Source organism: Pleurodeles waltl, chromosome 9, assembly GCF_031143425.1.
Source record: "Pleurodeles waltl isolate 20211129_DDA chromosome 9, aPleWal1.hap1.20221129, whole genome shotgun sequence".
In the NCBI taxonomy this organism is placed as follows: Eukaryota; Metazoa; Chordata; class Amphibia; order Caudata; family Salamandridae; genus Pleurodeles; species Pleurodeles waltl.
Genome location: NC_090448.1, coordinates 1,099,751,388 through 1,099,778,022, shown reverse-complemented (window position 1 = coordinate 1,099,778,022; position 26,635 = coordinate 1,099,751,388). Strand labels below are relative to the sequence as shown.

The window sequence follows — 26,635 nt, the reverse complement described above, 5'->3', positions numbered from 1 at the left end:
TGGTCTGTGGTACCACTGCCTGCTCTGAAGAAAAATGTTGGTGCCCCTATTCACAAAGTAGAAGGGGTCGCTTGGGGACCCCTTTCCGTTTGTCAATGGACCCGCCTCCTTCAAGGAGTCTGTAAAGTATGAATGTTTTGTGAACTGCATTTCCAGTCGCAAAACATTCATACAAACCAGTGAGACTCGCTATTAGGAAGGGATGCCCTTTACATGCCCCTTCCTAATACCGAATCGCAAAAGCAAACTGTGATTCTGTAACAAGTTACCAACTTGCATTTTGCCTTTGGTACATGGCAAAACGTATTTTACCGGTCGCAAACAGCCGATGGGCGGTTTGTGACTGGTAAAATGCGTCGTACCTCTGCCCCCCTGCCCCTAGAAGGTATTTATTTATTAGCATTTCTCCATAAGAAGGACAAGATTCAAAGGCTGACAGATGCCTTCACATAAAAAGAAACAAGCTGCCTGTGAACAAGGTACAAAATAGACTAGCAAGAGGTATCAGAGGTATATGATAAACAATGGATATAATTGGATTGAGGTGGTTAGAAAAGAGATAATACATGATCCCATGAATGCTAAATGAAAGACAAAAAAAGTCACCTAAAAAACAGTTTCTATCCATTGGTCTTTTTAGAATTATCAAACACATTTTATTATTACATATACTCTTATCTTTTTCATTTTCTATTGCCAGTTGCGCCTAAAGTTCTAATTTAGAGTTTGACAAACGGATATGTTATTACATTATATCCTTATGCACTTGTAAAAAGGAGGATGGGACATCCATTAAGTTTCTGATCGAGTAACCATCTAAACTCTAAATTAAGCCCTAACTCACTTATTGTTAAATGGAAAACTAATTCAAACCAATCGATTCCTGCAGGGTGGGCGTGGACTGCTTTTGCAAATGTAAGCTCATCAAAACATCAATAATTTAATTTGTAAGCCACAAATCTAGAAACCTGTCATATGAATTAGATGCTTCCAACCACATTCACAAGAAAATGTCTAGATATTTCAATGTAGAAAGGGTTAATTTATACCGAAAGACAGGGGCGGCTCCTCCGTTAGGGCAGAGGAGTATCGCCCCCGCCAGCAGCAGAAGCTGCAAAACTTTCAGAACAAAAGGATAATAAACAATGTGTATTATCCTTTTGTTGTGAAAGAGGCGGGGCCATGGTGGTGACGTGCACTGAGGGGAAGTGCACAGCACTCCTCCTAACTGCGCATGTATTTTTGGCCGGCCATCTTGGGCTGGCCAAACACATGCGCAGTAGGCTCTCTCAAGCCTGCCACTGTGTTGCCGGGCTAGAGAGAGCATGCACAGACTCTTAGTCTGCCTGGTAGCACCCTGGCTGGGCACTTGCAGCCATTCCTGACGCTGTTCTGAGCAGTGTCAGGATTGGCCGCAGGGCAGGGTGGGAGCCTGTGCATGCAGCGACGATGGAAAGGGGAGCGGGTCGGAGCGGGTCGGCAGACCAGGTACGTTTTTATTTTTTTCATTTATTAAATGTACCTCCCACTCCTCCCCTCCCCCCTTGCGCTGCACCCTCTCCGCCGCTGTTAGTGCAGTGAGCCGCGACTGCCTAAACAGAACAGACTTGCCCTGGTTTACATAAAACTTTCCAAATATATATAGAGTTTAAAAGTCAAAATATTTAAATAGACTTTCTTAGGAAAAATACACTGTCAACAAATGCAAGTGTAGCTTAAACAATCACTTACAGCCAAAAGCAAGTTCTGACATGCCTCCTACATATTCTAAGACATGGGGGTCATTTTGACCCTGGCGGTCACCAGACTGCCAGAGTCACGGTGACGGTCGGACTACTGCGGTCGTGGCGGTCTGACCACCACATTATGACCATGGCAGAGACGCCAGGGTCCAACCGCTGACACCACCAGGCTGCCGCCAACCTGCAGCCTGGCAGTCCCAGCTGTTGTAATCTGCCAGGGCAGCGCTGCCCTGAGGATTATGAGTCCCCATCTGTCAGTCTGTCCATGGTGGTTTACACTGCCATGGAAAAGCTAGCAGAATGGGGAACTCGGGGGGGCACCTGAGGGCCACTGCACTGTCCATGTATTTGGCATGGGAAGTGCAGGGGCCAGCTGCAATGTTAAGGCCCTGTTCCCTGCCCGGCCGGCAGGCAGAAATACAGTTTGCGGCCCAGCGGGGAACTCATATTAGGGCTGGCGGGGTTCAGGCCGCCTGTGTGGCCTGATAGCGGGATGACTTTGGCAGGCAGCCTCTCCACCTGCCAAAGTCATAATGGGGGCCATAGTTTGTTATTCTGCAGTAATGGCAGAAGTTAGAAAACAGAACGTTAAAACAATATTTTTATAACTGCATCTTGGGGTATCTCGACTAACACTGTCAGAAATTAGCAAGGGTGCCATAGGCCCTCATGCAAGTAAAAATAATGGGTCCTCTGGCACTTATTTATGGCAGTTCTCTACATAGTGGCGAGGTCTGTCTATTTCTGAGCAGAGGACATCAGCAAAGTGTTACAAATATATTTAAACAGATAACAATAGAAGCGCGTTCAGGTCATCTTTACAGCCCACACTGTCGCACTAGTATGAGTTGGAAAGCTAGTGGGTGGCACTGAAACTAGCATTTGGCGCAAGCTGTAGTGGCCTCCTGAGCCACACTTTGGGCCATGCCACTTATTTTTTCAGAAATTAAGCACTGCTCTTACTCACTGTCTTACAGCGAAAGGCTGCTGTAATGGCAGTCAAGAGGCGCCTCAGAGCCCTGGACCCTGGTGCCACTGCACCTGCTGCACCATTGGTAGTTAGGCGGCGGGTTATGAGGTAATAAATTTCACACACAGTATTACATATGGAATCCAGTTGACAAGATGGCTCAGTGAGATAAAACAATGACATGATCTACTGGCCACGAGTTCAAAACATGACAAGACCCACTCAGCCTTTCATCATCACAGTGCCTGTAAATGTGTTATTTATAGTGGAATGGAACTCCATAGCAAAGCGTTTTCTGCATTTCTGTATGAATCAGAATAAAGCTGGCATTCTAGTCAGGATAGGGAACTGAGGTCTGACAGACATCTGAGGGCACGCAACCATGATAACAAGGACTATTTCCATTTCTCCCACATAGATGACAATCCAGCAGTGTTTAAAATACATAGTTTGTGGGATTGACGTCATATCAGTTGTGGACATCCAATCAAAAGAAGAACTATAAGCAGTATGTTAAGAATAAGGGGTAATCTCGACATCTGTTATTTACAAGGCTGTAAAGCTGCGAGACTGTAGCTGTGAGCAAGATATGAAACACGTTTTTTTAATCCCCGGAGATGACTGAATCATAAACAAAAGAGCAATCTCATTAAATGTTCTACCTTCAAAAATATCTCCACGTCCTGGCGTAAACCAGTATAATAGCTACGAGAGATAAAGGGTCCATGGTAAAATAAAGCAAACATGTTTGTAATAAACACATTCAATCAAACTAACATTTTTTGTCTCCTTACAGCTTCAGATTTGATGAGTGAAAATACTATAGAGCAAATTAAGGTTACACAAATCTTTTTTCTGCCAGCCGCAAAAATGAACAGCACTGGGCAAAATAATGCACCAATTTCACATTTTCCACATCTGCTATTAAAAACAGGCTCACAGAGCCCTTCACAAAGATTTCGTTTCTGTCTTCCTGTCTGATATCCACTCAGAGAGAACCAACCGCCTCCTTCCCCCACCAACAACTGCACACCTTCCCTCTTTTTGCATTTGTAAAACTTACAGTGTCAGAAATCCCCCGCCCCACAGCCAGCTGCTCACTTTATTTGTAAAAGTTGTTGTTGACATTATGTTTCCGTTGTACAATGTTATTTATGCTTTTTGTACAATCTCAAACACTACACAGCATTATCTGTTCATCAGCCTCTCCCCACCCCCCACACACACCCTCTCACTCCCTGTTGGAGGTGGCATGTTCTGGTTGGCTAAAGCAGTGCCCAGCCAGGCAGGACCCGCCACTACCATTGAGTGTGGGTGATTACACTTACTGTACCTGTGCTCCACTAGGGTACATTGGCACAGAGCAGTAAGGCTTATCACAGAGGCATTGTGTAAAGCAAAGGCACAGTACTTCCCTGCCACGCTGCGCGGCACAAAGGAGACTTCAAACTCAGCGTATGTATATAAAGATTGGATTCAACACACGTTGTCAACCCAGAATGATTATAAAGTAACTCTGGGCCTGTGGCCCAATTAGCAATGGAAGTCATGATATGAAGTCCAGCTGTGTTAACCACTACTACTGTATGTTCACATGAGGAAAACAGTGCGTTCCCTCCCGCACCCACAGAAGGTGCCAAATGTTGTCAGCACAAGACCCACCCCAGAATTCCCCACAATCAGTGTAACACATGAATTCAGAGTGCACCCTTGCTCCCAACATCAGCAAAAAAAATTACATACAAGGTTTACAACACTTTCGTGTAGGACTGAGGCTGAAGCCACATTAAGATGTAATGGCATCTGTAAGAACTTCCTGACAGGCTAAACATGACCAGGAGCATCAAGGTTCTGCCTTCGTATTCACCTGCACTCACTCCCGCACATCCACTCTGCACCTCCATTCGGTGCCACGAGTATCAGCCGGCGCATGCACACACTCACTCGTATGGACTCACTCCCAGTACCCTAGTGGAGTGCCCTGATACCCGGATAGTGGATGCCACTATGTTTGAAAGCACCCTGGGTCCCCAAACTGCCCCTCACACACCAACCAGCTTCAGCTATCCCGCCCCTCCATGAACCAAAGATTGCATCAACCTTTCCCTGGTTACTCGGCCGCTTGCCGCTAAGTCATCATTTCCAGGGTTCTGGGGTCAAGGTGTGGGAAAAAAAAGACTACAGCTTAAGGAGGAGACGTTAAGTAGGAGACATTTGGGCTCCCCACAGGAGGTTCACTCAGAGGTCTGCAAAGACAGGTGGAGGGTAACTGGGGCCGCCGTTAGACGCTGAGGCGCCCAGCCCAGCCAAACAGTTCAGTGTTACCAAATAGTTACCAATTCCAGCACCTCCAGAATGGAGAGCAGCTGTCGGGGCTTGTTGACATAAGTCACCCTCTACGCTTCCAGTTGCACACAACAAGTTACTAGGCCCGCACCTCCTGTCGTAGGAGATGTCGCGTCTGGGGCATGAAGACTCAAGTGACCCCAGATGGTTCGATTCCATGTGAAAAGTGCTCAGTGCTGTACCTCCACAAAAAGGAAGCACAACATCGGGGGTCCGCTTATCTGTGTTGCCCTGATTATATGATCATTCACAAGCTGATTTCCAAGATAGTACCTCCTTGGACAGAGGAACCATCTGGTGCGTGATGACTTGAACTACACCAGACCCTTCCAAACTCTATCATAAAGGATGTAAATCCTGCACGCCTCTAGGAGGCACAAGATCAAGCACACAATGACTTGAGTCACACTAAACCATCCAGTCACACTTGGAACTTGTTTTCCATACCTCTCTGGAATGAGGCACACTGTTTAGTACTTGATGATTTGTAGGCGCACCACACTCCCCGGTCAAACACTTTGATGCAAGTTCAGTCGTGACATACAATACCAAGTACAGCACAACTCAGGTTGCAGCCCCACCTCCAAGGGTTGCAACCAATGAACTGGGTGCCACACACAATGAGCATGCAGCCGCTATAGGCAGGTGAAGTACAGCATATGATGTAAATGCAGCAGAAAGCACAACCCTCCAGATATTACCAGTCGTCGATGTAAGTTACTCTTAGGAGGTCTTTGATGTCCCTGAGACCTCCTCAGAGAACAAGGTGCAAGCCATCTGCCCTTAGAGAGTTACCCTTTGGGATGCTACACAGCAGCAGGCAATCAGCCCCAGGCCAGCCTCTAAGCAGGAAGAAGCAGAGATCACCTCCTCGGACAGCTATTCTCCTGGGCACAACAGATTCCCCTGGCAGTGTGCCCACATGGTCTAGCACAACCAGTCCTGTATCGCCGTAAAGGTTACTCTGCCATGCAGACGTTGAGTACCCCTATTTATACTTGATGGTTCCTTTCAAGTTGGGGGTGGGTCAAAGGGTCTCATGGCTTTTAGAGAGTCCCTTTAGAGCCAAGGGCTTTACGTCTAACAATGATGCTACGGATTCCAGAGAGAATGGATACCCCAAGATGCCATTAATTTAGCCCAAGATCTCTTTCTAGAAGGGCCGCAGTAGAGAAAAGGCCCATCAAATGTGCAATAATTCTCCTTCTTGGCCACAATCTCCTCAACGTTTCCTATCTGCATTTTTATGCCTTCATTAGAATTATATGGCAAAGATTCAAGTATTTGTACAGCATTTCTCTGATTTGAGCACTGCGACACCATTTGGGGATGCGGTTCCAGATTTCTACTCAGCTGCGAGTGGAAATCTCCCCACCCAGAAGCTCTCTCTCTATTTCTCCATACATGGCCATTCAGTCTTCAGGCCCACCTCAGACCAGGCAGAATGGATTTTAGAGACTAGTTCCTTTGTGGAGGCGTATGTGGTAAAAGGTTTCTCAAAGTCAGTCAACTCCATAGTGCCCACAATTTTGTTCCCATGAGCTAAATCCTAGTGAAAGATTTAAAATCTATCCATGTGTTTGGACTCACCCAACAGGAATTCCTTTTTGCATATTTCAAGACCTTAATCTCGTCCCTGTGAAACAGTCCCTAAACGTTCTGCATTCCCCCCTCACCATTTACTAAATTAGCACCAGTGAACTCCAGGTGAAAAATCAGGATTGAGGAAGAGCAATATGAGCAGATATGTAAAGGATGTGAGAACCAGAGTCCTCGTTATCCTGCCCAAGATCTCTAGTGCAAGGTGAAAAATGTCTGAAGTCGAAGTTGATTTTAGGAATCACACCACACCCCATGGTGCATGAACCAGCAGGGGTGACTCCATATGGATCCACTGTTTCTCTGTTTCACAGTGAGACCAGTCAAAAAAATGTGGAGTTGGCTATCTCTTTGCTATTGGGTGAGGACAGGAAGGGCCAGCTCTCCTGGGTGCCTTCTAACTGAGAGAGGACAGGCTTTGAAACTCTTGTATTCTTACCCCCACCCCCATATGAAATAATCTGTTGCAGTTTCTGAGCCAGTTATGTCTTCCTGTGGAATCAATAAAGGAAGAGTCTGGAACAGGTACAGTAACTTGGGCAAGGCATTAATTTCAATGTTGGAAATCCTACCTGGCCAAAAGATAAACAAGAGCCACCAATGGCGTAGGTCAGCTTTAATGGAAGAGATGAGTCTAAAATGGTTAGCATCATCAAGTCTTCCCAAAGCTAGTGTAATGTATACTCACAAGTATTTAGTCTCCTCTTTTGCATACTGAATAGGAGAAGAGCTAGCCACCCATGGCCTTGCCTCTCTGGGCAGCCCCACACTTAGTAATTCACACGTGTCTAAACTCGCCCTAAATCAAAGAAGACAGATTTGAATAATGCCTATGGAGGTGTTAATGGATGCATCTGGATCTATTACAGTTAGTAAGATGTTGTCAGGGAAAAAAGGTGGATTTTATGTTGATCTTCTCTGAAGGGCGTGCCCTTAATTTGGGCTCAGTTTCTTATCCTGGCCACAGAGGTTTCATCACCAAGGTGAATAGAAGCAGGGAGAGGGGACATACCTGCCTCGTTCCCCTTACTAAGTGGAAAGCACCAGCCTTGGAACGATTGATTAAAATTCTGATAGTTAGGTATTTGTAGTTTGCCTGGATAAAGGTGTCACATTTGTCCACAAATCTATGGTTTCAACCACTCATGAAGGGCCATTTGACCCTCTTAAATGCTGTTTCAGCATCCTGAGCCAATATGGCCATTGGAGCCTTTCATTTGATTAATTTCTCCAGATGATGGAGATTATTATCTGGGATGAAATCTGATTGATCTGGATGGATTAAATAAGGGATGCCAACCTATTAACCAAGACTTGTTGAAAATCTTAGCATCCATATGTAACAGTGCTCTATGTCTATAGGAAGCACAAGAGTCTGCAAGCTGGCCCGGTTTATAAATCAGGGTGACTCTGGCTTCCATCACTGGCCCGGTGACTGTTTTAGATTGAAGGAATGAGTTATATAATTTTACTAGTTTTAGCATGTTCCCTGAGTGGAATTGCTAATAAAAATTAATCATTAACCCAACCGGCCTCGGGTTTTATTGGGGTCCAAGGGTTTAACTGCAGCTGATTCCTCATTCCCTGTAATCTGGGACTCCAGGGCTTCCTTTATATTAGGAGATAGCAAGGACATGCAGACTGAGAACAAAAAAACCTCCTGATTTTCCTGATCCTTAGAGTACAGATTCTTTGAAGTATTTCCTAAAGATCTTTGGAGTACAGATCCTTAGGCCCAGATTTACAAGAAAATGATGGAGCATGACGCTGCACCAAATTTGGCAGCGCTGCGCTCTGTCATTTTCAAAACGCATGGATGTGCCGTATTAACCACAATACGGCGCACCCTGTGTTTCCCCCTGCACTAGCGCTAAATTTGCTGCCAAGTACCAACGCAGCCACCCATGCTCCATGGTGCAAGGATGGTTGCGTTGCGGGGGAGATTGTTTTTGTGCAGGAAGGGATACTTTCCTGCATAAAAACAATCTTTAATGGCGATTTGCTCTTTTTATGTGTGCTGCATAATGCACCACACATAGAAAGAGCAAAAATGAGGAGGATTTAAAGCATTTCTCCTCGTTGCGCCATGCTAACGCCACCTCTGGTGTGGCGTTAGATTTTGGCGCTGCCTCAGATTTGCGAAAACTGGTAAATTTGGGGCAGCGTCAGAATGCAATGAGTGCTGCTGGGGCACGTCCACAGCAACACCCATTGCACGCCTGTTCCACGCAAAGTGCTGAGTGTGTAGGGGCCACATTTACAAGATGGCATTAAGCCACAAAAAGCGTAACTCTGCCCTTTAAATACGGCGAATTGCATAGCGCCACCGGAGCATCACCAAAAGTGACGATCCTGTGGCGATAGGGCCTTGTAAATCTGGCCCTTAGAGCACAGATTCTTATATTATCTCCTAAAGATTTCCCTTTTGGCTCGCTCGCCCTTCTGCAGGCTGCCCCGTGGGTCCTTAACATTACGAATTCTGTGGCTAGCAGCTGCCCCTGAGGTGCCCTGCTAAAAGAGGGACAGGCCTTTTGGCTCTCCTGTGGGATATTTGCTTCGAGCACAGCAGTGCCTTTTCTGTTTTTTTCTGTTGCCAAGAGATTCAATTAGCCTTTCAATGACGCGACGGCTCCGAGGGACCTCCGAGCTGTGGATCAGTTCTTCGTTTCTTCTGACGTCAGACCGTTCTCTTTTTTCTGTTTGATCGGATTCCAATTTCTTCACTGTTCTCTTCAATCGCCTCTAATAACTGCTTTAATAGAAGATTTTGTGTTATATTTGTCTTCCGGCTGGCATTGTAAAGCTGGTGTTGTCCCTCTTACTTGGTCTGATCCCCAGGTTAATTTTACAGGTAATTGGTCAGAGCCCCGTAAACGATCTGCGGACATGCGAGAAGGATATGTGCTCTCTCTTGTGGGGTTCTGCAGGGAGACCCTGTTGCAGTGTGTTGTTTGTAAACATGGCCTTGGAAAGTGCCTGTCCTGTGGATATCTGTCCCGAGTTGCCTCTGGCACTAAGTTGAATTCTGCCAGCCACGTTAGCTCTTCCGGAGCCCATTCTTTCGTCTTTTTAAACAAGGATTCCTGGCCCACTTCCGGTGCATGTGTAACTAGAATGGCTGTTTCCCTTCCCCTGAAGGTAACTGTCACATACACAGATCCCCACCCCCCTTACTGCAGTCCAATACTCCACTGAACAGGCAAGATCTCTACGTGTTGTTTTTTAACAGTGAAGAGCGTTTAAAAGGTTGTTGCTAAGATCTGCCCGTGAGCTGAAAGTCACAAGTTTGAAACTAGGCAGGACCCACCTACTTTCAAAACTCAAAAGGAATCCCTGTCATCAAAAAAATAATCGAAGTGCAGATCACCAGCAACTACCATTAGAATTTAAACCCTGGGTTTGCCTGTGAACCGAGTCATGTGCTGGTTGCTGACATCTGTGTATGGTGAAAGGCACAAGTTTGACCGATTCGCTCAGCCCTTCAGAGCCCCGAATAAATGCAAAGAACTTCTCACCGTGTATTCATTGTTTCAGCACTTGTTGAGGAAGGAAGAACTACATCACTCCCCCTGTGGCTTGACTTCAATATTCAACACATACGGTCTGCCAGGACCTGTCGCCCTTCTCCTCTGGGTCCTGTGTGAGATGGAGACCAGCCCAGTGTGATTCAGCAGGAGGCCTCTGAGATCCACCTTTCATTGGTAATCGCTTTCTCTTTCAGTGACACGTGATGGGCTGTCTCACTGTATGTTCTCAAAGGTAGTGGTGCAAATATCATGACAAAGGCAAAGTTGCTATCTGGTCCCATTCCATGTGTGAAACTTTCAGCTGTCCCTGGCTGTTTACCAGTAGCATTCGGCACGCTGAGGGTTTTGAGGCCATACTTATAATGTTAAACAAGCATTTGCAATGCAGTGGGTCTCGCATTTGTGAGAGTTAGAACTATTGGTGTTGTAAGTGACAATGTCTTTTACCCATGTGTTTTGATTTGGAGTGGGTGGATGTGTGTGGTGTGGGATTATGTGGGTTGGATTGGAATTGTTAGTTGTGGAATTGTGTATGGTGGAATTGTGTGGTGTGGAGTGGATTTGTGTAGTGGAATTACGTGGCATGTTGTGCAGTGGAATTATGTAGATAGTAATTATGTGGTATTGAGTGTATTGGAAGTATGTGAATTGGGATTGTGTGTCAAGGAGTGTAATTATGTGGAATGGTATTTTGTGTTGTGGAGTGTTATGTAGTGGAGTTTAATTAGGTGTTGTGCTGCTGAATGTTGAGGTATAATGTGGAATTCTGTGGTGTGTATTGGATGTATGTGGTGAGTTGTGTAATTGTGTTGTTGAGCGGAATTATGTGGTTTGTTGTCAAATTATGTGGTATGGAATGGAAATGTGGTGAGTTGAATTGAGTGGCGTGGAAGTGTGTGGCATTGAGTGAAATTATGCTGATTGGAAATATGTGGCATGTTGTGGAGTGTACTTGTGTGGATTGTGTTATCAAGTTTAAAAACAAGGCCATTGTTCTGCACCCGTGCGTGAGCGGGCCCGAGGCAATCAACCCACTATCTTGTGCTGCAGACCACACCATGCATTGTACTCAAATGTCACACACTCGTATATCACACAGTGCAATGCAGCACATATTAGACTCTCTTGAGGTGTCCGTGTAAGGGGGTAACGTGAGGTGTGCTTTGGAACACAGTACAAGTAATTGACGAGATGCTGGGCTGGTGCTATCCTACACAATGGTGCCATACACCTATAGAAGCCTTGTGCCATTGCATAAACACACAATGACAACTGTAATCTAGGATCGCACTCCACACATATCAACACATACATATAACACATACAAGTATTGGGCACAGCCGTTTACTCCATTTTGTATTTAAACATCCAGTCATGTGCAGGCTTTGGAATTCATCGAGACTGTGGAACGATGGAATTATTTAAACCACCTAAAATGTCCTGAAAATCAACAATCGAATATACAAGCAGAGGCACTGTGACATGAACGGATGAAAATATGGAACAACGTTCCAGAGTATGCCGCTTTCCACCTCACTTTTTAGAAAAAATAATGGTGGCTTTATTTATAGTCGAAGGTTTTTCAAAAATATTTCAGATTCATTACACCTGTTTGTATAAAATATTAATGAAAGGGTTTATTGGAGTTCATTTTTTTCTCTCCAATGTTAATCCGAGAACCAGGAACTTGGGCCCATCTTCTGTAATACTTTTTCGCAATAATGAATGGAGTTTCAGGGAATACATAGACAGATGGGCACACATAAGTACGCGGGCGCAGACATAAACTCGCAAAGACACAGGCACACAAAGACGCATATACACAGACATGTAAACAGGCAGATGCACAGGCAAGCATGCACAGAGACACCAAGACTGACACACACATTTGGTGGTGGCATTGTTCAAACGTTCAAGGAATAGCAGAAAGAGGGGCCAAGCTCTCTTAAATATTTGTGAAGGTATTGCAACTTGACCTCGTTGCAGGTGAGCAGACACTCAAAGACCTTCACACACAGGAGGCCCAAGACACATATGCGGTGATTACCTGACGCCTTGAGCACCTGGAACGGTGCTAATATGGCTGCATGTCCATGCATGCAGCCTGCCTGTCAGCACCGCCGTTGCCGCAGCAGGAGTAGCGCTGTCAACCGCCTGCTAGGTTACATGCACCACCATCTACCTTTGAGACGTCCACTGCCGGAAGCAGCATTTCAGCTGGTCCCCCCAAAAAACAGTACCTGAATTGTGTCAAGAGCAGCAGATGGGCACGGATTAGATTGAATTAATCTGTGCCTAGTCCCTGCTCCACAGCAAGCTGCAAAATTCATGTATCAGACGTACTGGCGAATTGATGGCTGCAGAGAAGAGTGACATAAATCAGTGGTTCCCAACCTTTTGACTTCTGTGGACCCCCACTTTATCATTACTGGAAGCTGGGGACCCCCACTGAATCATAATTCGAATCTAGGGACCCCCTACTGAGTCATTACTGATAACTGGGAACCTAATCTGTTAATATTATTTAATTTTCTAATCAGTTCCAGACCCCCTGAACCGGTTTTGCGGACCCCCGGTGGTCCCTGAACCACAGGTTGGGAACCACTGACGTAGATGAAGACAAATGGTAAGCATGGGCTGACTCCAGGCTCGTTACTGTATACAGCAGTGTCTCACAAGCGAGACGCATGCACTAGCGCACACACTCACAGGCTCGTCCCTAACGACAGCTGGGTAAATAAAACAGGGAAAGAAAGAAGGAATATTGGATGGACAAATGGAAGGAAGTATGGATGAAATAGTGGGTGAATGAATGCGTGGATGGATAGGTGGATGGACAGGTGAAAGGGTGGCTAAGTAAAAGGATGGATGATGGAAGAATTAGTGAATGGATAGGTGATGGACAGGTGAAAGGATGGCAGGGTAAAGGTGTGGATGGATGGATAGGTCTTTTGACAGGTGAAAGGATGGCAGAGTAAAGGGATGGATGGATGGAAGGATGGATGGATAGGTCTTTGGACAGGTGAAAGGATGGCAGAGTCAAGGAATGGACGGATAGTGGTGGAAAGGATGTCAGAGTCAAGGAATGGATGGATGGATGGATGGATGGATGGATAGGTTTTTGGACAGGTGAAAGGGCATGAGTCAAGGAATGGATGGATAGTGGTGGACAGGTGAAAGGATGTCAGAGTCAAGGAATGTGTGGAATAAATGGTGGCAGAGTGGATGGATGGGTGTGAATGGGTAGGTGGGTGGACAGAAGAAAGGATGGCAGAGTGTAGGGATGGATGGATAAGTGAAAGGATGGCAGAGTAAAGGGCTTACTGGAGTAAATAGTGGCAGAGTGGATGGATGACAGAGTGTATAAATGGATGATGGACAGATGGATGGCAGAGTGGATGGATGGCAGGGTTGATGGATGGATGGCAGAGTGGATGAATGGATGGATGGTAGAGTAGGTGTTTTGATGTATAAGTGGCAGCGTGGATGGATGGTACAATGGATGGCAGAGCGGGTGGATTGCAGAGTAGATGGATGAATGTATGGACAGATGGCAGAGAGTAGGGATGAGTGGATGGATGGCATTGTCTACATGGAAGGTTCACAGATTGGATGAATGAATAGATAGATGGATGGCAGAGTAGGTGGATGAATGGAAGGCAGAGTGGATGGATCAGTGGGTTGCAGAGTGTATGAATGGATGAGTGGACGGATGACAGAGTAGACAGATGGAAGGATTGACGGACAGTTGCCAGATTGGATAAATGGGTGAGTAAATGGATGGAATGGGAAAAGACTGATAGATGGATGAAATAATGAATGGATAACAGAATGTAAAAGTGAAGCAGGTGGTTGAAAGAGCAAACGTATGACTAGATAGATGCAGGGATGCAAAAGACAAGGAAGCTATTTCAGGGAGGGTTCAGATCACTTGCTTCGCTTGGTCGGTGGCATCAGCGCTTTCATTCAAAGTGGGGGCTATTTTAATATTCAGGCTACTTCCCTTGCTCACACCTGCTTTTTGGATTTGTGTAAGAGGAAGTTAACTGCACAGTCGAATAGCACAAGATGTAAAATGTCAAACTCCGTTCCACTTTTCTAACAAGGGCCACGGGTGTTACAGAAAGAGAGATAAATAGCACTGAGGAGAGACTCTTAAATGTTCATCAAACGATTAAAGAACTCCCGGGTGCCTCTTCTGCAGAATGTACCACTGAAACAGCTTCAGGTGAGAGGGGGGATCACAATACTGCTGAACTAAATCCATGTGTGTACAACGATTCTCTAATAACTGAAATAGCATTTCAGAATTTTACTTGACCGCTAAAATGACAATGGAAAACAGTGGTTGAAACCACATATAAAGACCCTAATGCAACCAGGGTAGGGGTGTCCTCAGCTCCTGAGAAGAACACTGCAACTCGAGCTGTCAGAAGGAATCAGATGTCAGTCCTAAACATCATGTTAGTACGCAGACAGCTCCATGGTAGTTTTAAAGGGAATAGCTTTGTTATTTAAAAATGATCCTCTGCTATCCAGTCTTTAAGTGGTCGAAAGTATTGTGACCAACTGCTTTGAACTAATGATAGAAGTAAAACAATGCAATAGTTCTCGCATGTTTCGAACATGTTAATTGTCATCTTTTGACACCAGCGCCATGGAGCAAAAACAAAAGAAAACATGAGTGGAAACTGAGAAAAGACGACTTAACAAAATAAAAGAAAGTTATTTAAAAAAAAAAAAAAAAACTTTGCAGTTTTGTTTGGCCTGCTGGGCACATTTTGCTAGTTACAAGCCTTATGTTTGGGAGGCACTGGAAGCTAGAAAGGACTAAATAGTACAACAATCACGTCGGGAGCAGCGGACAGGCATTAATTAAGTTGAAATCAATCTGTGCTTGATCCCTGCTCCACACAGAGGAACGGAAATGATGCCAGACATGCCTTGACCAGTTACGAGGCTGTAAAGAACAGTGCCAAGCAAACCAACAAATGGTGAGCGACAGGCGGGCATGCGAGATGCATGCTCTCTCAGGCTCAACCCTAAAAAGAAACTATGAGGCCTGAACTGCAATGGGCTGATGGCTAAAAAGTCAAAGGTGACTGAATGGGCTGCACATGATATGTGGTTGTCCACCATCTACCGAAAGCTCTGCAACAAAGACTACTTCAAACATAGGGCCTGATCTAGATATTGGCGGAGTAGTTACTCCATCAAAACCGTAACAGACATACCGTCTGCCAAAATCTAAATCCCATTATATCCTATGGGATTTATATTTTGGTGGATGAGATATCCATCACTGTAGTGATGGAGTAACCCCTTCACCAATATCTAAATCAGGCCCTTAGTCTAGTTTTATAGTTCACCCATCCAATCACAACTGGGGAGCGCGCCAGTTTTGTAGTTTCACCTGCAATTTACTCTTCAATCCAGGTTTTTGCTTTGCACCCCTTTGCTGGTAGTTCAAAATTACATAAGAACAAACAGGTACCACAATAGAAAGATAGAAACATGGACTGTGTGACCTACTCGCGAATGAAAGTAAAAAAGATGAACGCTGTAGCGCAGCCAAGCAGCTGGCAAGGGAGTTTCAACCAGTAAGACATCCCCTCACCGTAATCCAGTACTCCACAGAGTAAGGAAGATCCCTCTGCTTTTTCAACAGCAAAGGGAGTTTAAAATGGTGTTGCTGAGATCTGTGTGTAAGCTGCAAATCACAAGTATTTGTAAAACACACATCACACCACAGGCATTTTGATGCTGAATAACAGTTGTTTATTGTTACCCAGATGTTATTTATTTTACCGCTGAATTACAGATGTTTATTGTTAACCAGATGTTATTAATCTCAGCAATAAATTACAGATGTTTATTGTTACCCAGCTGTTATCCATACTGGCAATGAATTATAGATCTTTATTGCTATCCAGATGTTACTCATCTTGGTACAGAATTACAGATGTTTATTGTTACCCAGATTTTATTAATCTTTGTGCTGAATAACAGATGTTTATTTTTAAGCCAGGTGTTACTGACCTTGGCGCTGAATAGCAGATATTTATGGTTAACCAGATGTTTTTCATCCTGGAGCTGAATTACAGATGTTTATTACCCAAATGTTATTCACCTTGGCACTAAATTACAGATCTTTATTGTTAGCCAGATGTTATTCATCTTGGCGTTGAAATAGAGACATTTATTTTTAGCCAGATGTTACGTTGGTGCTGAATAACAGATGTTTGTTGTTAGCCAGATGTTATTGACCTCAGCACATAACAGATGTTTATCACCCAGATGGTATTCATCTTGGGGCTGAATTACAAATCTTTACTGTTAGCCATTCATCTCGGTGCTGAATTACAGATGTTTATTGTTAGCCAAATGTTATTAATTTTATTGACCTCAGAGGATGAATGGCTGAGTGACCCACTGGAGTTCAACCTTTTACTATGAGGTCATGCACAGACTCCTTGGGTGGATGCATTAGTCCATTGAGTGACCACCTGGGGATCACTGAGCAAGTCACTCACTGCTGACTATGTGGCCATAATTTGCAAAGCTATGGATTCGAATCACAGTTCAATTCAGCTATTCATCTTTCAGAGATGGAGAAAAGGCTTATTAAACTAAGTAATAATCAGCGCTGCTCGGTGGTGCCAGGCTCTGGTGGCCCTTTTTTCACTTTGTATTTCATATGTATGAGCTGATAAGAGCTGGTATGAGAAGAGTTTATGAGAAAACCATGTCAAGGTTGACAGGACAGGCAGTCAATCTGCAGCCATTAATAACAGTCTCAGCATACAAAGTGTTGTTGGCTAAGAAGCCATGCTGGCTGAAGGCGCAACATATGTGCCACTTGTCAGCTATATTACGAAAGCCCACTCAGGTGGTGTTACCATATGACGCTATAAGCAGTCATGGCTCACGGGGTTTAAAAGAGGTGGGGCGGCAGGGGAGAGAATTGTGGGGGGAATAATATATTTTTTAAATTGTAAAAAATAAAAACTTACCTGCCTCGCCGCTGCACCACTGCTCTTCTTTCCCTCGTCCCTCCAGGCACAGGCTCCCAGCCTGCCCTGCAGCCAATCTTGACGCTGCTCAGAGCAGCTTTAGGATTGGCTGGGAGCGCCAGCAAGGGCGCTCCCAAGCTGACTGGGAGCCAATGCCTGCTCTCTCCAACCAGGCAACACAGTGCTGGTCTGGGGAGAGCACAGTGCACATGTGTGTTTGGCTGGCCCGAGGCGGCCAGCCATGCACACATGCGCACTGAAGGGAGTGCTCAGTGCACTCCCCTCATCCCCGTCATACCCCATGGCCCGCCCATTTAACAACCAAATAATAATAAACATAGGCCCAGATTTATACTTTTTTAGCGCAGCATTTGTATTTTGTAAGTTTGTGCCGTTTTTGCGCCAAAAAGCGGCACAAATGCGGCGCTAAAAAAGTATAAATATGGGCCATAGTTTATTATCGTTTGGTTGTTAAAGGTTTGCAGCGGCTGCTGCTGGCGGGGGAGCGACGCTTCTCTGCCATAGCAGAGGAGGCGCCGCTGGCTATAACTTGCAAGGCTTAACGTGTGCCAGTGGTTGCTGGGGGTGAGCACCTGCACTTATTTTTAGGGAGTGAGAGTTATTTTTCATTATTTGGCCTGGAGCGGGAGAGAGAGAAGCAGAAAGAGGAGTAAGGGGGAGAAAGAGAAAAACAGGAAAACAGCGAAAAAGAGAGAAAGCAGGGATGAAAACTAAGCAAGAGAAATATAAACGGACAGGAAATGATAGGTCGTCTAACAAAGTGGTTCCAATTGGAATCAAGAGTTAGTGCTTTGGCCCTGGGCTTTTATTTTGCAAGCCATTGTTTTCTGTCACATTAATTCAAGTGGGTCAGCTGAAGCAGGACAACTCCCAGAATGCAATAGGCTGTTAAACGAAAACTCTCATTAACACTATTGCGTCCTTGGTGACTGACGGATCTGGTAACCTTACAAAAGTGACTTATGTACCCTGGTTGTCCTTTGTGCCCTGACACGTTTAATACTGCAGCCATAACGTAAACAACAGACCTACAAGTACCAGAATGGAAAGAAAAGTCAAGGACGCCTAGGCAGCTCTCACCCTAGATAGGACAGTGTGGGGTATTTGCGTAAACAGTAAAAGCACTTCTCCTAGTTGGTTCACTGTCACCTGTGACGTAGTGTTCTGGATTTTGATTCGACGGCCACTTGCATTCCAAGACGGAGAAGCCCCTGCCCACAACGGACTACCAAAACTACATGTCCCAGAATGCCAAGGTCGGAGGCTTAAAAAGAAGGTTTGACTGGCAGCATTACATGGGGTCAAGGAGCAGTTATGTGTACACAACAAAAAACATGACAGTCCACACGTGAACCGGAAGTCGCACTTACCATATCATACACGTTTAAAATCACCGGTTCGTTGGCCATGGTGAGTCTCGGCAGCACCTAAATTCCACGGCAGCTGGGTAGAGGTCCCCCGGGAGTAGTTGCACCCCCAGCTGCATAGAAGAAATGTTTCTGTTCTGTCCCAGGAGGTGGTGGGCACATGTACCCCCTCAGGTTCCTCCCTTCCGGAGTAAAAGCGGGGTTCAAGGCTGCAGGTCCTGTGCATGCGTGTTTGACTCCAAGGCGGCCATCACCCCTCAACCCCGAGTCCAGCCTTGAGGCAGTGAGGTGGGCGCGGAGTGCCAGCCGCCTACAGACGAGAGCGCGCAGGAAGGGCGCCCATGAGACGGGGGCATGGAAGAGAGACAGCCCATGTGGTCAGGCACAGGCTTCAGTGCTTCGCTTCCTCTGCAGAGTGGGGTTTACCTCCGGACACCGCTTCAATCAGCAGCTCCGATTAATCGCCATCAACCACTTCCGGCTTGAACAGGTGTTAGCGCTCTTGAATAATTCCGATGCTAAACGGCGCCCGGGCATGTCAGGTCCCAGCTGTTCTTCCGGAGGTGAATATTGGCATCAAAGGTCACCCATGCAGCCGGCAGTCCGCGGGTGCCCTGGTGAGCACGGGTGGGTGATGACGGCAGAGACTGGTCGGGGGTCCAAGGGAGTGATGGTATCCTCTGGAAGTGCCTCCCCATCCAGAACGTCATTTAGTAAAGGGGTGTCTGTGATGGCCGGCGCTCTGTTGAGGTCACTCGTACGGAACGGGGTGTCTGTTGTTGAGCCGGTGCTGATGTGCACTAGACACCAGCCCAGGACAAGTGTGTGTGTGGGGGGGGGGGGGGGGGCGAAGGTCTGTTCCAGTGCAGCGGAGGTCAGTCTTGGTAGAAAGAGTGGCTGCTGGAGAGCTGTTGGCCGGACTTTGGTGCAGTTATGTCTATGCAGCTAAGGTGCAGGGGTGTCTTTGGTGGCTGCGGCCAGTTCACGTGCAGGGGTCGGTCTGGGTTGGAGAGAGGTGGGAGTAGTTCAGGGCACGGCGCTGATGCCTCCTTTTCCTGGAGGGCTGTGGAGGAACATGGGATTCACTCAAGGCAGTGCTGATGGCCGTGGAGTTGTAGGGGTGATTGTTATGCCTGGGAAGATGGTGACATTCTGCTGCCTGTTGTGAGCTATTTTCGGAGCATACAAGGGGGTGTGTTAAGCTGGTGAAGTGCAGGGCTGATGCTGTCTGTGTTTACTGTAGGCTGTGTGAGCACACCAGTACAAGGGGGTGCGTTAAGCTTGTGAGGTGTAGGGCTGATGCTGTCTGTGTTTGCTGGGGGCTATATGAGCACACCAGTGCAAGGGTGTGTGAAGTGCAGGGCTGATGCTGTCTGTGTTTGCTGGGAGTTATTATGTGGGCACACCAGTGCAAGGGTGTGTGAAGTGCAGGGCTGATGCTGTCTGTGTTTGCTGGGAGTTATTATATGAGCACACCAGTGCAAGGGTGTGTGAAGTGCAGGGCTGATGCTGTCTGTGTTTGCTGGGAGTTATTATATGAGCACACCAGTGCAAGGGTGTGTGAAGTGCAGGGCTGATGCTGTCTGTGTTTGCTGGGGGTTATTATGTGGGCACACCAGCGCAGGGGTGTGTGGGAAGCTGGTAAAGTGCAGGGATTCTGCTGCCTGTTCTTGCTGGGGAGGTAGTTTGGGAGCACGCCAGTGCAGGGGGTGTGCGTGGCGCTGGTGAAGTGCGGGGATTCTGCTATCTGCTGGGGAGTTCTTTTGGGAGCACACCAGTACAGGGGATGCTTGTGAAGGGTGCAGTGATGGTGCTGCCTGTTGTTGCTTGGAGTGATTTTGGGCGCACACTAGTGCTCAAGATGTGTGTGAAGCATGTGAAGTGAATTGCCTGCTGTCTGTGGTTGCTGGGAGATATTGGGGAGCGCACCAATGCAGGGAATGCAAGAGAAGTTTGTGCGGTGCATGGACGGTGCTGCCTCTTGTTGCTGGAAAGTTATGCAGGAAGCACACCAGTGCAGGAGAAGTTTATGTATGGAAGGCAGCTGAAGCGCAGGAGTTCAGTCCACTGAATGGTGCTGATGTGGTGGCTGTGCAGCTGTTGCAGCAGCTCCTTCCAGGGAATGATGTATTTGTGGTCTCAGTGATGCCGATTTTCAGGGATGTTGTGTTCAGGGGATCGCTGTGTGGAGCTGCTTGGGGTGGGCTTCAGTCCAAGAAGTACTATTGCCTGTGGTGCCTGGGGTCGGATGCGGTGCAGAGATGAGGCAATGGTGCAGTCTGTCGTGGCTGTGGAGTTCAGTGCAGGGACTCGCTGTTTCCTAAAGAGATGTGAGGCTGCAGTTCGGTCCAGATACTGCTGGTGCTGCTGTGGAGGCGCTGAGGTGCCGTATTTTCAGGTCTGTGAAGGCCGGAGAGCTGCAGAGGTCAGTGCACCGAATCCCACGATGGAGCTGTCCGGGTGCTGAAGTTGGGCTCCGGGTGCCCGCAGGATGCCCTGCGGGTGTGACCCGGGCCCACTGATGCAGAACGGCGTGCCCACAGATGGGTACTGGGCCCCTCAGACTTGCGCTGTCCCAGGATGCTCCCTCGCTGCACCAGGAGCTGCCCCTGGAGCGCCTACCTCACTGGGGCACAGGTTCAGGCTAGAGGCTGCTCTCCCCCAGCCCTGCGTCCACCCCCGCGCACCCTCTTCACCCTGCGGCAGGGGCGCTGCACGCCCAGGAACCGAGGTCGGCTTACAGAGCCCGCTGCGCTCAGTAAATACTTATAAACACCGCAGGCAGTTTCCGGACTCCCAAGGGCCGGGGGGATTCCCGAAGCTCGGCAGACCCCCTTCTCCTCCTCGCTCTGGATGGGGCGCTCGCTCTCCTCCAGGGCGGCAGGGGGGCGGCAGAAAATCCAGGGAGCGGCTGGACCACTCCGAATGGAAAGCTATCTGGCCGTAATGGTGATGGAGCGGAGGGGTCTGGGGTACCAGGAAGGGAACCAATGACCTCATCTGAATAAGGGGCGGGGGCTGGGCGCGCGCCAGCCTGCAGCCAACCAGGGTTGAATGAAAGATGCAGGGAGCGAGTTACATCAGCGCAGCATCCCTGGTCCTGGAGGAAGCACGGAAGCTGCAGGAAGCGCACTGCTCGAGCATCCGCGTGCTGTACCCGAGGTTAAACGCACTCACAGCCCCGAATCACCTCTTTGACAGCCTTTTATAGAGGGCAGAGTAATGTCTTCCTCACTTCATACCCTGCTGTGATGACTGACGCAACCTGAACAGAGCACGGAAGTTTACCTATTGGAACGCGCGCAAACCTTAATAACACACACACAGACACACACACACAAAGGTATGTATCTTACACACAAACGCGCGCGCAAACCTTAATAACACACACACAGACACACACACCACCACCAGCACTACCACAAAGGTATGTATCTTTCACACAAACGCGCGCGCAAACACAAAGACAAACATTCATATTTCATACAGAAGAAAGGTATGAAAACACTGCCTCACACCCCAGCACTCACTGTGCTCCAGTGCATCAAGGCAAATGCAGTGCATGTTAACACTTCAGTAGCAGTCTTGAATTTGTCACCCTTGTTGGTGCAGCCTTTGCTGTGTAACTCTAGACACGTGTTACTAGATTCATGTTTATGTACAGGTTTTTCACAAACATACAGACTCACACATATTTCTATCTCAACCAGACACAACGCAAAAACACACAAACGTTTTAATAAAGACACATGTACAAAGTTTTCATACACCCAGATTTTTTTCACATGAAGTCAAACATCAAGCTTGTGCACACTTTCACGCAAATACACTGCATAACACATATATTTCAACACAAATGAACGCCCTTATGACTAAACATATGTTTATTTTTGATAATATGGCATATGATTGTAAAGCCTAGCACAAGCAAATCCCATTCATATTACCTTTTACTGCCCTGAGATTTGTCACAGAGCACAAGTCAACGGCAACCATCACACGAGCCAACATGCAACTCTTAATACAGTGAATCGTGGATGAGGTCACAAGTTGCCTCTAAATGCTGATCACATGCAGTATAATACATTTCTAAAGTCCATTGCTACCTCTAGGAGGTATCCAGCGCTAACGGAAAAGATCACTGCATGATATCAAAATGAGGACCACAATTAGAAACTACTTTTATCAGAATCAAAAAGAAGCGCTTTTAGATTTTTTCTAAGCGCTGCTTCAGACAGACAGCTTTTCAGAGCAAGAGAAAGTGCATTCCACAGCCTGGTTGCCAAAAAGGCGAATAATCTGCCCCTCCTTCTGGCTTTATATATGCAGCATGTCTGAAACAGTTAAATATTGTTAGACCACAATAAGCACACCTAAGCAGAAAACCTAAAGCGGTGCCTAAGATCGAGAGGACCCTTTTGATTGAATACCTTAAAAGCTAGGGTGAGGGCCTTAAACTGGATCATTCTATTCACCAGAACCAGTATAATTGGCGTAGGGAGTCTGATACCGAGACCCTGGGTGGAAGTTTAAAAATCAGCTGTGCAGCAGTGTTCTGAATAGTTTGGAGACGCAACATGAGAAAAGCTGGGAGCCATAAGTATAGACTGTTACAATAGTCCAACTTGGAGGTAATCAAAGCATGGACAGTTGTTTTACGATGTCCCGCAGGAATGAGGTGGGGCATCCTTCTCAGGGATCCTAGAGTGGTGGATGTGTTTTCATCCTGGCCAAGCCCTGCGGCCAACCCCACCACGCACAGCTGAAGCCTGTGTGTGGTGGGGGGTTGGGTGGTTATAGGTGATTGGCTGCAAGGCCAGGCCTCAGGCCATGCCCTGCGGCCAACCATCGCCACACACGGCCAAAGGCCGTGTTGTAGCGTGGAGTTGAACAGTTAAAGGCGGGTTGGCCGCAGGGCCTGGCGGTGCATAGCAGTGGTTGGATTAACGTATAGTAATTGAAATTACTTTACATTAAAAAAACTGAGAAATTCACACAAAAAACAAAGGCTACAAGGATGTTATAGTCAGGAAGTAAAATGGAAAAAACACAGAAATTCACTTAAAAAAAGAAAGGTTACAGTGGCTTTAAACAGTTTTAAACATACAAAACCATACAAATTCAGCTGTTATAGTTATTTCAAGTAACTATTACTCGAGCTCTATAGTAACTGTAACTTGTGCCCTCGCCATGCACTGCATATTAATGCACTCATGACATCTTTGATAACATCAATGTAATAACTACAGTAAAATGTTTGAGTAAAAAACTGTGCATGGCGGGGACACGGGTTGTAGTTATTTTAGGGCAAGAGTTATAGTTGCTTGAATTAACTCTAACAGCATCATTTCTATGATTTTATATGTTTAAAATGTGAGCATAACTATAAAGTCCTGTAACCTTTGCTTTTTTAAGTGAATTTCTTTGTTTTTTTAAAATCCTATCTCCTGACTATAATGTCCCTGTTACATTTGTTTTCCAGTATGCATGTATATGTGTTTGTGCATATATATATATATATATATATATATATATATATATATATATACACACACACAGACACACACACACACACATGCAAACACACACAATACATCAAGATACTCACAACAACTGTACAAATAAACATACATTCACACACTTATTACTACTGCTGTCACCACTCAGTAGTTATAGCTGTACTTGCCATTGAAAAGGCAATTTTCCGATTGGCCTATAACTTTTGACTTCATAGGGAGATTTACACCAAATTTGGCCGTTGCTTTCCACAGTTATTAAAGGTCTGGAAAGCCAATTGGCATGCAAATCCATGCAGGAGACAAGTTTGGGGTGAGGGGACCAGGGGGGTTTAAAAACACATGTTTTTCCATTTTATCTCCCATAGGAAAATTTGTTAGGACCTACAGCCCAAACCTCTGACCAGATTTACACCAAACATTCCATGAAAGTACACTTTACTTACAAAACATGCTTTTGTTGGTTTGGTGTGAATCCGTTCAGTTCTTTTTGAGGTGTAAGCATCTAAAAAAGTGGCTTATCGGGCTTCAAAGAGTTGACACTTTTGCATATCTCAGGGAATCTGGGATCCATGAATCATCCAAGAATCAGAAAGCTAAAAAACAAAAGGAACACAATACGAAGAGGAAGCCTTTCCTCCATCGTCCATTTTGAATCTGTGGTTCTAGAGTTGAAACCACAGATTTAACTGTTGTGGTTGGCTGGCCCCAAGAGAAGAAATCTCTTATGGCTGCCATTTAAGATAGGGAAAGTGAGCAAGTTGCAGTACACACTCTCCATCATTTTCTGAGGAAGAAAGAAAAGATATTGTTGAAATTTTGTCAACTGCAAAAACCCCTTTAAAACCATCCAGAAAGTCACTCACCTTGAAATTATTCACCAACCCAAGGGACAAAGTAAATTGAATGCACAAAAGTTGACGTGCATAGAGTGGGCATCTTAGCTCATAGTTTTTGGGGCTACTTACTTGATCAAGCACCCATATACATTATGCCCAAATAAGTACTGTCACACAGAGATGGAGTACCACTGTCACATGCAAGAAGATGAACAGCAACAGAGCACATGACGTAACGAATTGCTGTGACGCCATAGCGAGATTCGGCCACAGTTGAAAGCAGCGAGAGCCGCTGGGGGCCGGGCGGCTCCGAGGGTTGCCTGCAGGCCTGAAGCATCACAGGTCAGAAGTAGAGCCGGCTGGATCCGCAGTAACTTGAGCTGAGTGGCTGAGATGGAAGGGAGACGTGTGGAGTGAGTTCGAGGAGGCAAGGGTGGAGGAGAGGAGGAGGTGCTGAGGAGGTGAGGTGGTAAAGCGGCAGCGACAGAGCGGAGTGGCGTACAGAGAGCGTGGAGAGACTAGGGATCCCCCCGCTCCCGCTCCTTCCCTCCCCCCACCCACCGAGCATCATATTGAGGAGGACAGCGAGGCTTGGAGCGCGGAGCAGAACAGAATCACCCCTGCTCCAGCTCCCCCGCACCACCCCCAAGCTTTATAGTAAGGAGGACAGCGAGATAGGAGCGCGGAGCTGTTTGGAATCTCCCCTGCTCACTCCCCCTACCTACAGAGACAGCGAGGCAACAAATTTGGCCCTGTCTTGGACACCTTTGCAAGGAGCAAGAGCCTTCTGGAGTGAGCGCCACCACCACGGTATCATGCGGCAGGAGGCACAGCCGCGATTGAGAGCAGCGCCATCCAGCACCGGCATTCTCCGGCCGGCATCTCCCAGTCGGGGAGCGGGAGGTGAACGCAGCCGAGGAGGAGCCGAGTTCATATGCATCTGCACACAGCCGCCGCTCAGAGGGGAAAAACTGCAGCAGGTCGTCTGTCACGAAGAAGAAAAGGAAGCATACAGTGCGTGTGGGTTTCTCTCTTTGAGGGGAGTTACTCTGCCAAGTTCTTTCAAGTTCTTTTCAGCCAAGTTGTCTCAGCCTTACTCAGACAAGTAAGCAGCCAAGTCTGCAGTTAAGGCAATAGCCAAGCAGTAGCCCAGCAGCAGCTTCACAGTAGCAGCACCAGTGGTACTGGTTCTGGTAGTGGGCAAAGAACCCCCTTCTGCGCAAGGACAACTACTAAACACCTCAGGAGGTGGGGACGTTTCTTAGTCACGCATGCAAAAAGACTAAGGGGGTCATTCTGACCTTGGCGGTCCATGACCGCCATGGCGGAGGGCGGTGGAAGCACCGCCAACAGGCTGGCGGTGCTTCCTTGGCGATTCTGACCGCGGCGGTAAAGCCGCGGTCAGAAAAGGGGAGCCGGCGGTTTCCCGCCGGTTTCCCGCTGGCCCAGGAATCCGCCATGGCGGCGCTGCTTGCAGCACCGCCATGGGGATTCCGACCGCCTTCCCGCCAGCCTGTTTCTGGCAGTGTCCACCGCCAGAACCAGGATGGCGGGAACGGGTGCCGTGGGGCCCCTGGGGGCCCCTGCACTGCCCATGCCACTGGCATGGGCAGTGCAGGGGCCCCCTAACAGGGCCCCACAAAGATTTTCACTGTCTGCTTAGCAGACAGTGAAAATCGCGACGGGTGGCACTGC

General features: G+C 47.0%; 1 protein-coding gene across 1 annotated transcript in view; it reads right to left on the bottom strand.

Moving 5' to 3' along the window:
- LOC138260381 (deubiquitinase DESI2-like) overlaps positions 1–19,849 on the bottom strand; it is a 297,151-nt gene extending 277,302 nt beyond the window's left edge. The window contains exon 1 of the mRNA XM_069208804.1: positions 18,589–19,849. Coding sequence (XP_069064905.1) covers positions 18,589–18,627 — 39 coding nt within the window. The 5' untranslated portion in view covers positions 18,628–19,849. The remainder of the gene's footprint in view (positions 1–18,588) is intronic.
- Between the last annotated feature and the right edge of the window lie 6,786 nt (positions 19,850–26,635).